At 29.0% G+C, this 13,585-nt stretch overlaps 1 protein-coding gene across 2 annotated transcripts in view; it reads left to right on the top strand.

Moving 5' to 3' along the window:
• LOC111030574 (protein rhomboid-like) overlaps positions 1-13,585 on the top strand; it is an 86,904-nt gene that overhangs the window by 66,606 nt on the left and 6,713 nt on the right. The window contains exons 1-3 of one of the 2 annotated variants that reach the window (XM_022310128.1): positions 2,807-3,090; positions 11,931-12,043; positions 12,833-12,950. In XM_022310128.1, the coding sequence (XP_022165820.1) occupies positions 3,085-3,090; positions 11,931-12,043; positions 12,833-12,950 (237 nt within the window). In that variant the 5' untranslated portion in view covers positions 2,807-3,084. Of the gene's footprint in view, positions 1-2,806; positions 3,091-11,930; positions 12,044-12,832; positions 12,951-13,585 lie in introns of those variants that run through there. The other variant, XM_022310127.1, reaches the window with a different exon arrangement.

Below are 13,585 nucleotides of genomic sequence, written 5' to 3'. Positions count from 1 at the left end.
AATTGCCCGACAATATATTTTACATATTTTTACTGAGCGTAATAAACTAATATACGATATTTTATTATTATTATTATTAATATTTATCAGTATACGAAATAATAATTCAAATAAACCAAGATCAGACAAATATTTTATATTTTATCGTGGATTTCGTTCTATGTGAAAATCTTTATGGGGAATCGCTCATAAGTCATAACATTAAACTGTAAGTAGTGTAACGTTTTTAATGTTATTAATTTTTGACACCTATTTATTTATAATAAAACTTTATGTCGTGGGACAAATGTGTTATTATTAATTGTGTAATTTTGAATGCAACATTAATTTGTCAATAACATAATCTAATATTTTATTGAAACTTTAAATAATTGTCGATATATTTTTGATATTTTCGGGCAAGTGCAGTGTCGGGCAAATGGTGTCGTGCAATTAATGTTGTCTTTTTTTCCAGATTGTTCAAACTTGGGTTAACTAATTCATATTGTATATACTCGTAGCTCCTGCGAGCCGTGATGTTAGAATCTCAAGGGGCTTCAGAATTCTTGTTTTTGAGAAATAAAATAATTATATAAATATAGGTTATGTTAGGTTATGTTATAAGAAATACCAAGGGGTGCACTTATACAGTATAAGTTATACTTTCAGAAAACTCTATCCTTACCATGCAGCTGCTACACATTTTTTGGTATAATTCCATATTATCACTCCTTGCATTAATAATTATATTATGTACTACTATGTCTAAGTTTATATACGAAATGTTGTTTACAAATGACAATTATACCACGTTGCAAGAAAATTGATTAATTTAATGGTTCAATAAAATTTAATGGACCAATTAAGTTCACTATTGATTCATTAAATGTTTAGCGGTCGTTCATGCAACCCAGCATAAGTTTGTTCTTTTATTGTTCTTTTTAATTCATGTGTAGGTACTAATGTACACAACTGATATTGTATAAGTAGATATATTGAATGTAATATATATTTAAATATAATTTTAATTGTTTTTACAAATTACAATAGTCAATAATATAAACTTGCATAATGATATAAAATGGCCAAGTCATTAGGGCAAAATAAAAATGTAATTAACAAAGTTCAATATTTAGTTCAAAAATCATCAACCATTTATTCAATTATTCAACTCTAGAATTTAATTAAGGATAAAAATTATTATTTTATTTATTATAGAAATATGGAAGAGCTTGTTTTTTAAATAAAATATATCAAAATATCTATTTTTACCTATACAATTTTAAATTAAATTTTATGTATCTTTGGATATAATATTATTATCGTATAAAAGTATGAAATATAATTATGTAGGTATGATGAAGTGCAATTAATTACAATTTCTTTTTGATGGTTTAAATATTTTTAGCGATTCGTTAGACATTGTGGTACCTATACATACAACATAATATGTTTCACATACATTTATATGTTAAAACAATTTCTAATTAGTGTACATTTTAAACAAAATAAAATTGATGTTTTTAGACGTTTTTATACATATCTAAACTATCATATTACAGAGTACAGACTACAGTAGGTAATTAAATTAAAGTTTACTGTGCTGTAAAAAAATAATGAACTAATTGGGTAGGTACTTACATAAAATGAAAAAACGTATTGTTCTCTATTCGTATTAATAAGTAATTAACTATAGAATCATAGTTACTATTAACTACTAACAATTAACTATTGTAAATACCCATAAGTTCTTCCATCCAAACTGTAGGTACCTATATAAATCTAATCGGCAAGAGGACATCATAGTGTTATTAGCATTTTACATTTAGAAAAATCCACTTTACTATAAGTTTTTACACTTTTTAGTATTATAGAGATTAGAGGTATAGAGTGAATTGATTTATTATTCAATTTAAATGCAAAAAATAAACAATATTTTCAATAACACTATCCAATCTAGATAGTATAGGTCCCCAAGTTTATTTATTTTATATTTTAATTTTGAAGCAGGTTATAATGTTATAAAGTTATATGAGCAAATTTATAAAATTAATAATTAATTAAAGGTACCTAATCTGTTCTTGTTCCAGATGATTTATTGTATAATACACAATATAGCGATATGTATAAATTAATTATTAATTAATTAACTTATTTATATCATAAGAGTAACGCAATAATGCAGTGGTTCTCAGCCTTTGTATATCCAAGTGGAAAGTGTCAAGTACCATCTTTAAGTTTTAAAAATGTTCACGTACCAACTTTAAAAGACAATTAAAAATTTTAATTTAAAAACATAGTTATAACTTATAAGTAAATTATAAATTTTTAATTTATACAGGAAATTATGAACTAAATAATTATTATATTTGTTATTTTATTATTTACTTTTTGTTTTAAAACAATTTTATTTATGTATGTTTTGGTACCCTTCTATGAATTTTTCGCGTACCTACCTACCTGCTATACCATCGTTTGAGATCGCTTCGACATTGCATATATAAAATATAAATATGGTAATGTTGTTGTATATTTAACTAAGCATTGTTATCAGTTTGAGAAACCGGATAAATTCATATCGTAATTTTTAGGAGTAGGAACATGGGAAGTTATGAAAAATTCACAATAGACATATTGTGATGATAATATTATTATTACTTTAACTTATAGTTATAGGAACAGTGTTATCATCGACGTGCCATCAGCACGAGCCGCTAGTTTCGCTACGATCGCTATATACCAAGTTTATACAGCCAGCGTCGTGGTTAATGAGTGGGGAGCAGATACGGTGTCAAAGTGGTTTAGGGTTGGTGAAAAGGCGGACCGATTATTTCCCGACGTCGGCCCCTTCAGTCTGTCCAGTTGTCGCGGCGGTAGTTCAGTGTACACTGCGTAGTTGTCGACTTGCTACGTTTTCGTCGCAGCGATCAATTTTTTCGGGTTTTTATCTTGTAATTTTTGTAATTTTTGTTTTATTGTTGTACGTGATTTATTTTCTTCATACATTTGGTTTTGTAATGCATAATTTTAAAAACACGTCTTATTCCGCAATAATGATTCCAGTAACCATGATGTGTTCTATTGTTTGCGACGTGTGTCTCTATAATGAGGGTAAGTTTGAAAAATTTTAACTTTTAAATTTGTTTATTTAAGTAAGTTTTGTCTTATATAGTTATATGTACCTATAAAATCTTCAAATAGGTATACATGGTATAATTTACATTAAACTCAACAAATCTCAAGTCCAAACATTTTAGTTAAAATGTATTTGTTAATAGAATATGGGTTTTATGTTTTCTTTATAATAATGAGAACTATTTATGGTCATATAAAAAGTTTTTTTTATTGATCTCATACAAACTTCCATTACAAAGGTCAAACAAAAAAAAGTATTATTATAAACAAATACAGACCAAAATAAATTATCTATAGAGTAAATTATCAATTATTGAAAATCACTGAAGGTAGAGCAATATTTTTTATTCTTTCTTTCATTTCTTTTACATTAAAATTAATACATTTTAATCTTATTAACAAGTATTATTTATTTAATAGGTACATTTTTTCAATTAAGAAATTAAAACAGATTTGTTAACATACTGATTTATTGAGTATAGGTGTTCGTGTTCGAATTCCTATATAGTATTTTTAGTTGTGATATCTAGATTACAGTAAATTGACTAATAAAATGTTTGACTGGACTTTCGTACAGCGAAAACACGAGTCAGTTGATAAGCACAATGAAATATAATTATTTTAATTTAGCCTGTTAAGGGTTATTTATACTTAGTACATTTTCATTTTGATATAGTAAGATACCTGTACAGTGTACACTGTATAGTATATCCCACATCTATAGTTAAATTTAACAACAATTAAGATTAGACTTTAGACGATTAGATAATAAAGAAAATATCATACAAAATATTGGATGATAACCAATATTGTTACCTATCAACATCAACATGCAGTGATTTATTCTGGATTTATGTGTACACTAGCTTTTTACCAACAATATAATATTAAATTAGATATGTTTAATATCAATAAATACTACGTGTTATAGGTAAAGTGCCTACAGAATACAGATACCTAAAAATTTACTTACTGCTTAATTCATTTGAAATATTTTATATTATTTCTTTATATATTTGTTCTTTCCATGGATTAAATAATTATTATCTATTAGGTAGTATTTTAACAAATATTTTTTTAATGCATCGTACGTGCAATTTTTTTTAAATTTAAAAGTAGACCCTTAATCGAATTAGTTTTTGCTGGGAAAGATCATTGAATGAATGGTACATTATACTCCCTACAAAAGTGTTAGCTGAAAAAAGATTGAATAATATATGTGGCTTATCAATTTGACATAAATCAACCTAAAATATAGGGTAAAATAGCTTCACTGGAGTCCTTTATTAATTGTGGTTAATTTTCAATTATGTAATTGCTTTCATAACGAATAGTGTGAGGTGCTATTCATAAGAAAATTGTTCAATTGGAAATCGACAGGTACAAGTAATACAACGATTTTTGTATAATATAAGAGGTATTATAATAATATAGGGCATACACCTTAATAATTTATACTACCTATGCCGAGTTTATGGATAAAATGTTGTTTTCTTAAATATTCAACTAAATCGTTATTGACACGCAACTACTTAACAAAACACTAGAATATAAATATGTAGCTTTACAAATCAATACCTATGCATTTAACAAATTGTATATAAAACATTTTTAAATGATTTGTAATGAGATAAAATCGACAAAAAAATCCAATGTATAAATACTAATTTGTAATTTCATGGATTAATGATTATTGGTTATACATAATATTAGTGAAAATATATAATATTATGATCTATATATTATGTAATAGATATCATCAACCATAATTTTAATTTTCACAGACACAAAATTGTATATTGACGATTTTGATTGATGTATATTGTAGCCTGTAATTGTATTACTGTAAACTATAAATATAATATAAGTCTTAATAAAATATGTAGGTACTGCCATACAGAATATTACGTTAGAAGATTAAAAAATAAATTTTTTTATATTTAACCAATTAAATGTTGTAAATTTTAATTTCATAAAATAAACGACAACGATTTCAGTGACATGAATATTATGCTTCATATATGATATATTGTACCATTATGATATAGATGTTCATAATTTTGTCAAAGACCTTAATTGCTCGGTACCTACTTACAATACCGGATACCTATTTCATAATTCTATGAACATGTAATAGGTATGAATTCATTAAATACGGGCACTAAGAAAAAAATTAAAAACCAAAAAATGTTAATCGATTTAGAAGGTGAATGAAGACATCAGTTACCCAATTGACGTTTTCGATACCCAGCTATTATCAAGTAACCAAAGGGGTCTCAACGAGATGATCGATTACTTCGGTCTGTGTGTAGTTTTTGAGAGCTTCTGCATCCCACGTACAGAGTATACGTTTATTGGCTTGGTCGGTGGTCTAAGATGGGTTGGAATAAAAAAAAATTGGTTTTTCTCTTATACGCTTTCAATAAAATTAATAAACCAAAATAAACCATTATGTTGCTGCTAAGAGTTTTTGTGAACACGATAACAATTTAATTAATATTGTTAAGTTAAGCGACATAAGTACATAACTAATATTATATCTATAGTACTATAGTACTATATATAAAAAAACTTTTACTAGTTGTTGAAGTTTAACATTACTTCCATTTCGATATTAATCATAACAATTTAGTAAATATTTTCAGCTTAACTGATTTAAATTTTTAACAGATTTAACGTTTGACATTTATTATAACCAAATGTTTAATATTGTACACCCATACATTGTATTATTGAAATATTAGTCACTACAGAATTACAGTAATAACGTATAACTTCTACCTAATAGAGCGTATAATATTACGCATATGATATACGATGTCGATGTGTATTGCGTAAGAGTATCGGTACCTACATACGGATCCGGATTTCGATCATTTTATTATTTGTGTTGTGCAAAATCTTATCATCGATGAGTTGCGAGCGGTAGACCGGAATAGCGGTGGCGAGACGTGCCGCCGCCGCGGCCGGTCGCGGTGGCTAGCCGTGCGGTCAAACGATGAGTAATACACGGCGCGCGCGTATCTCGCGGGAGGAGTACACAACATAATAATACTCTACACACACACGACACACAGCACATATAATATATATATTGTATATATATATATACATATTATAATGTAGTAACGTATTTATACATATAATATATATATTATATATAAGACGTCCCCAGACAGATCTCTGCCGCGGTGCGGAGGAGAACCGTGAGAAATACGCCTTCGCATACGGGGCGGGCGCGATAGACGCACGCGAATCAAACCGTGTTTATAGCTAGATACTTAATAAAATCGGCGGCGAGCGCCTTGTCTCGTGTTGTGTATGTGCTGGCGGTGGTGGGCAGCTATACGTCGACGACGTAGGACGGTCGTTTCAGAGGTGCATATGTGTATAATATATAATAATAATATAATATCCGTCTGCGCGCCGCGTGGGCGTCATCGTCGTCGTCGTCACACAGAGATGAGATAGGTGCAGCGTGCACCGTCCCTGCAGTGCGCGCATAAGTGTATGTGTGTATGTGTGTGTGTGTGTGTGTATGTGTGTGTGTGTGTGTGTGTGTGTGTGCGAGTACGACTCGCGCGAGCTAAGCGTTAAGCGCTCGCCTCCCGCAGCGGGGCTATATTATATATTATAGAGCCGTCCGTAATAAAATACATAGGTACCTAATATATATCGGGGCAGAAATAATAACGGCGACAACAATAAGATACAGAGAGAGAGAGGAGTGAGTACAGATATATTATATGACACAACACCGGGGTGTGTGTGCGTGTGTATAATGAAGTTATGTAAAAAAAAAAATAATAAAAAAAAATAAATAAAAAATGATATATTATGTATACCTCTATAATATTGTACATTTAATATATATATATATATGTATACGACGATGATATTGTGTACAATATGTTGATAAATAACGCGTGTGGGGAAGCGCCACGCGGACACGGTGCCACACACGGAGAGCGGTCTCACGGCGTCGGCGGTGGCGCTACGGGACTCGCGCGCCCGCAGTGGACGTCGGACGTTCGCCCGGGCGGAAGCTGCTCGATATAATATTATTATTACTGTAGATTGGTACATATATATTATTATGGTCTTATATCATGGTAGGTATTGTGATGCGTAGTACAATACTCTGCGATAGATACATTGTGTACAATAGTATTGCATGCCGGGGACGATTATGCGGCAGCCTCGTGCGTATTTAGACACCGTAACTGAATTCGGCAACAGTAAGAACTACTTGTTTAATTCCACTACCTAAAAAACATAACCAAGTTCTTATCACCCTCGTATTATACATATTGTAACATAAATAGTTATTCCACTTATAAAACAATTTACAAAATTACCGTATAACTAAAATGATTCAATAATTTTTTTTAATCATTTAATTTAAACAAAATCATACTAGAATAATTTTTTGTAGTTACCAAAATGTGGCCTGATTAAGTTACGGTAAGAAAATAGTATGATCTCGGTGTAAACGTACATATAATAGAAATTAAAAAATGTAATTGTTAAATATGTTAAATATGTATTTAACATATTTTATTATATACGTATGCCGTATGCGAGCCAGTTGGCCAGACCCGTTTCGTCTCACGTGTCGTGTGCTCTTCGACCGTTGAAAAATACAAAACAAAAAGAAAGAAAAAATCAATAATAAAACGACGCGCGACCTTGTCGTTTTGATTTGCCGCCGCCGCCACCACTACCATACTGCACCCGACACCACCGATAAATCCGATAGAAGACTCGCCAAGTCGTATTATTCACTCCTATATACACTGTGTGTGTTTATTTATCCGTTGCATATATGATATATATCATATACGTAACATCTTATTAGATTCCCAACCTATGAAAGCAATGTATTGACTGTAGTCAGTAACACCTGCATAATAATATATTTTACTATACAATTCCGCTTGCGCATTGTGCTGCATTCTATCTATATATACTATATTCAAATTCACTGGATTATAAAAAAAAAACTATCGTATTTTTAAACTTTTAGACTTTGAATAACGAAAAACATTTCTCTAGTCAAACCATTCGATTATTTCGAATGCAAGACACCGTTAACGATTCGAAATATGTCATTAAATGTTACATTTTCCTGTTTGGCTATTTCCGTACTAGACACTCATTGCTCATCGTCTAATCTTCAACTCCAAAAATAACCCAAATTTGTCGTGGACATCATAAAATAGATTCTAATTTTTGTCAAATTTGTTTTTGAAAAAACCATCTTTCCCCCTTTTGCACTACCTACTCCCTAATATATATTACATTACTGACATACATATATTATATAATAGACCGAGCGACCCATTTAAAGTAAGTCACCAATTATTTAAAAAACTATTATAATTTGTTGTCATTTTTATTTTATTTTTTACCTTCTTTTAATAAGAATATATATTTTTTAATTCCTTATTTAAAAGCATAATATTTCTTGTTATGTACAATTTATGTTTTTTGACTTATAAAATTATAAACTTCATACCCGAAATCTTAACTAAATACGATTCACCAAATAATATTCAGTTTCCGAATACAAATTTAAAAATGCATTTTATTCTTAAAAAATAATAAAAATATTAAAAATGTTTTTTTTAGCAATTTAAAATGACGTAAAAACAATATTTTCAAAAACATGAGTAATTTTAAAAATAATAAGTGTCTTCCGTTAAATGGATCAACTCGTATAGTCGCATGACACATGTAAAATACAAAATATGTTTAGGTGTTTCACTGTTGCTGTTTATGCGTTCATATTAGAATATGGCTTTATTATAATATTCAGAATTTCAGTCATTCTTGTATACTGGGTGTAACAAATTGTCAAATTGAAGTCGACGGGAAAATACTCTGATTAACGTACCTATACGCACAAGAAGGGTTACGTCATTAGCCTATCTAGTCGTAATCGTTCAAGTGAATAATAAGAATAATGAGAACGATGAAAAAATATGTTGTTCACCATAGAGACTTTTTAGCGTTCTTAACTAGAGGATGTACCCATGACCGTCCGTGACACCGACAAGCCTGTGATGAGAGAGTGTATTCGGTATTACACAATTCGCCGTAAACAGTAATTAGAAATTTTGTTTTTTAACCGATGATAATTCGTGAGTTTTTCCCATAGGAGCATTTTGGTTTTTTCAAGCATATTGCCAATCAAGCGCAGCGAACTCTAATTAAAAAATATTTTGGTTAATATAAATACAAAGGCGAAACTTATGAATTACCTACGCTACGACTATATATACTATATATACGATGAATCGAGCGTAAAATTAAACTACTCAAACTCTATTTCTATAATGTATATCTACTTGAATTGAGTATTAAAATAAAAAAATTGTATTATTTAAAGACTAGGTAGATATTTAAATAAACGGTATAAATGTTTTGAATAACGGTACTGTTTGTTTGTAAATCGATATCGACAACTAAATGAGTGTGATTTAATTATAAGGTTAAAAGGTTTTATATAGATGTCTTTATTTAACAACAAATAATTAACTTCGGTCCACGAGAACATAAAAAATTACCACGCCGGAGTTATTAATGCATACTTGAGGAGTGGCGGCAATTGAAGGCGCTCCTTATTAATAAGAATTTATGAAATTACGATCTCCGGTTCTCACAAGGCATAAACTTATTATAGTTTTATAGTACCTATATCTATGACAATATTTATGTATTACTTTTTCCATTTCAAACGTCACTTCATCGACGAGTGTTTAAAATTTAATACACTTATTATTTATTAGTTAATATTTATTACCTATACTTATTACTATTACTATAATAGTATACTAGAACACTCTTGTCCAAGGCTTAAAGTGGCAACAAATATAATATCAAGAAGGAGGACTACGGCCTCTATATATTGTAATGCTTACAAGTTATAAGTAAATATTTCAAAAATATGCTGTTTTTGGAAAATCATAGGTAAAAATAATTAGTTCTATAGAAATCTGTTCATTTTGGTCATCATTGATCTGCGTAGTCTATTTGACAAAAAAATCGAAAACCACTGTTCTTGTCGCATAATCCTGCACAATATTTTAAGTAATACTATTGAACTATTCTGTACCAAACTAAATATTTTTCTCGATGAAACAATATACATTTTCGAAAATAAATAAATATTTTCAATACCTAAAGACAATTATTTGAAAGCAGATTTGATTACTCCAGAGTACTTCTTTAAGTAAATGTTACAGTCTAAACACTCTAAACTAAACTCTTAAGGGCCTTTTGAATTGGTTGTAGATGACGTGCTGAGTCTTTCCACATTTTAATAGCCCAATTCTTGTTAAATAACACAAGTGTAAGTTTTACTTACACTTTACTGTTTTACACGTGTAGCGACTGCACTGGTGCCTTGTTGTGATATTTGTAATATGCAAGTACTACATACTATTTAGGTAAAAAAAATATTAATATTATTAAAAGCTTGTAGAGCTTTATAATATATGTCTTAATGGGGTTTAATTGTGAACTGTTGTTTATTTTACGTTGGTTATATTTTTCCAGCTATTCGTTTATAGTTCTTTGCGTTCTCTCTCCGCATTCCTAAACTACATATTATTATATTCTTAATCGAACCGACAACGGAAATATTTCCATAACTTGGTCGTAATTCATCCAGGGAATCTTGAGAATAATAAGTGTTCCATAAAATACACACACGCACACGAAAATTTTTGTATTTTTCTCTCTTTTGGCAAGATGGCCCTCATTTCATATGCGACTCGTAGCCTGGACAATCGTGCCGAAACGATTTTGTCCTTTCCCTCTTCAGCTCTACTGTTCAGTTCGAAGCACTACTGTGAATTCTAAATAAAAAAAAAACTGGCGCCGGGAACATAGCCAGCTTATACTTGTATGTATGTTAAAAGGCATTTTGAATAATATTAATAAAAATAAAAATACAATGCTCTATATTATTATAGTACCATATCAACGAATTATCCCATTACATAAAAGTTGTTTGTCTATCGCAAAGAAATTAAAAAACATATACTATACAGACATATAGTTAAAACCGTATAAATCACTGTGTATGTAAGAAAAATGAACATTATCTTATATTGAATGTCAATTGTAAATTATTAATGTGTAAAATATTAAAGTAGATTATTCATAAGTGATTATAACTTATAGGATGGAAAATGGAAATAATTTCGTTCTAAATGTTTCAATCAAATATATTTAATTAGGTACCTATTAATTTTTATGCTTGAAATTAAATCTTTTAATGTAGTAATTATATACTAATATTAATCATTATTGATATATTATGTTATAATTTTTAGTCATCGATGTATTTTATTCGTTGCACTTTTTTTCTGCACTTATAAATGAATAATTTAATCTAACGAAAAATGATTAATTACGCATTTAAGAACTCTTGATAAAGTTGAAAAATAACAAGGATATTAGTTTGGCTATAGATAGTAAGAACTAATAAAAGACAAATAAAACCTTTTTTTTTGGAACATATTTTAACCACAAGGTGACCGAAGAATTCAAATTATACATAAAACTGTAAATTTTCTAACATGAAATAATAATATACCTTGTACAGTAATACAGTACCTAATACATATTATATTACAATATTTCATTAGATACAATACAATAATATCACTAAGTGTATTAGGTACCTATGTGGGTCCTATATGTACTCACGAAATTATGTTTGTAATACACTGAACGATACAAATTAATTTTAAAACGTATTGTTTTACACAGAACAGCAGATGTACTCATTAAAATATTTGTTCTAGATGTCCGGAAAAAGGAGGCGGAGTTTTAAATGTGCCATTCATCACAGGGACAAAGAAGTTAACAGCGAAAACGATTTTCATATTATATTCCAAGAACCAACGTTACGCCAAAAGTAAGCTCACACATTTACCTAACTACCTGTGTGTAAAATTATTATTAGTTATTAGGCATTTCAGTTATGTAATACCTGATATTTTTTCTACCTTCTGCAAATTGTTTAAATTTAGTATTAAAAAAAATATATACATATATCTGTCTATCTATCTATATCTGTACATATATATTAATTGCTCTTGTCTGATAATTTGCATAATCCATCTTGTATTTATATGCATTCATTTAACAGCATTATATTGAAGAAATAATAAAATGTATAATAAGCTCACTTTGAATAAATCTACTATAAAATAATTTTGCTTACTTGGTTGTCGTTATCGCTGATATTTTTATATTGTTGGTAATTTATAATACCATATTATCAGATAAATGTGTTTTACTTTTAATATAATTATTAATTAGCAAAATCACTTGTATATTCTCAGGAAAATTGATCATCCAAGTTAACGATTTACGATGGTTCATATTTTGCTATTATAATTAAACACGAACACACTATTAACAGTCGACCTTAAAACGCAACCGCCGTAAATTAAATAAATTTCTAATCCAAAGTTTACTAGATCATGATAAACTGTCGACTATTTAATTGAATTATTTTCTGTAACTAATTTGTTTCCATTCTTCAAAATCTATGTCACATCGATGACTTTTGCGTTATCATTTATGTAATGATTATCATTTCTGTCTGTCTTTTGTATTTTTTGTTCATATTATACTACAATAGTATATGTTCTAAGTTTGCATTCGTCTACATTTATTAATGTTATATTTATTTTTATAGAATGGTACGTCTTGTGGCAGAGGAGTTCTTGACGGACGAAAGAGATCGGAAATATTATGCAGACAACTATCGCTGTTGCCCGCCGCCACTCTTTATACTACTCATTACAATTTTTGAGGTAAGTTTAAAATGAAATCTGTTTGCTATAAATTCTGCTAATATCCTTTATTATTAATACTTCAATACTTATATTGTATTGTATGTACAGTAACATAACCAGGAATTAGTCAATGTTGTGGTTGTGTGGGAGGGGTTTGGGGGTTAAATAAATCTGGCGTGAAAGCACAAATACTGCAGAAACCCGTGTTTATAGTGTAATTAAATAAAACAATAATATTATGTAGGTACTATAGGTATTTAAGATTCTACAAAAGTAGATAAAAAAGGGATGGGCCTCTATGCACACAAAATGCATTTACAGTTGGGTAAAATTGAATTACATATAAGTCGATTTATTTAAAATATTTCAGAACTATAATATATTTTGTATGTATTGATAATATTGTCGAACTGTCATAGTTGCCGACTAAAAGCTAATTAATAAAAAAAAAATATTGTATATATAGAGATATACTAGTTGATCATTACCTAGGTATGCACATAAACAATGAACTATTTATTTTAATACTTAGAAAAGTATTAGACTATTAGAGTATTTTTTTATTACAACCGAAATATTAATGTTCTATAAAGCAAGTACTTTTTTTATAATATTTGCAGAAGTAGTTTTTTTTGAAGACTTTAGTAAAACAA

Source organism: Myzus persicae, unplaced genomic scaffold (genome assembly GCF_001856785.1).
Source record: "Myzus persicae strain clone G006 unplaced genomic scaffold, MPER_G0061.0, whole genome shotgun sequence".
In the NCBI taxonomy this organism is placed as follows: Eukaryota; Metazoa; Arthropoda; class Insecta; order Hemiptera; family Aphididae; genus Myzus; species Myzus persicae.
This window is presented reverse-complemented; position numbering and strand designations above follow the sequence as displayed.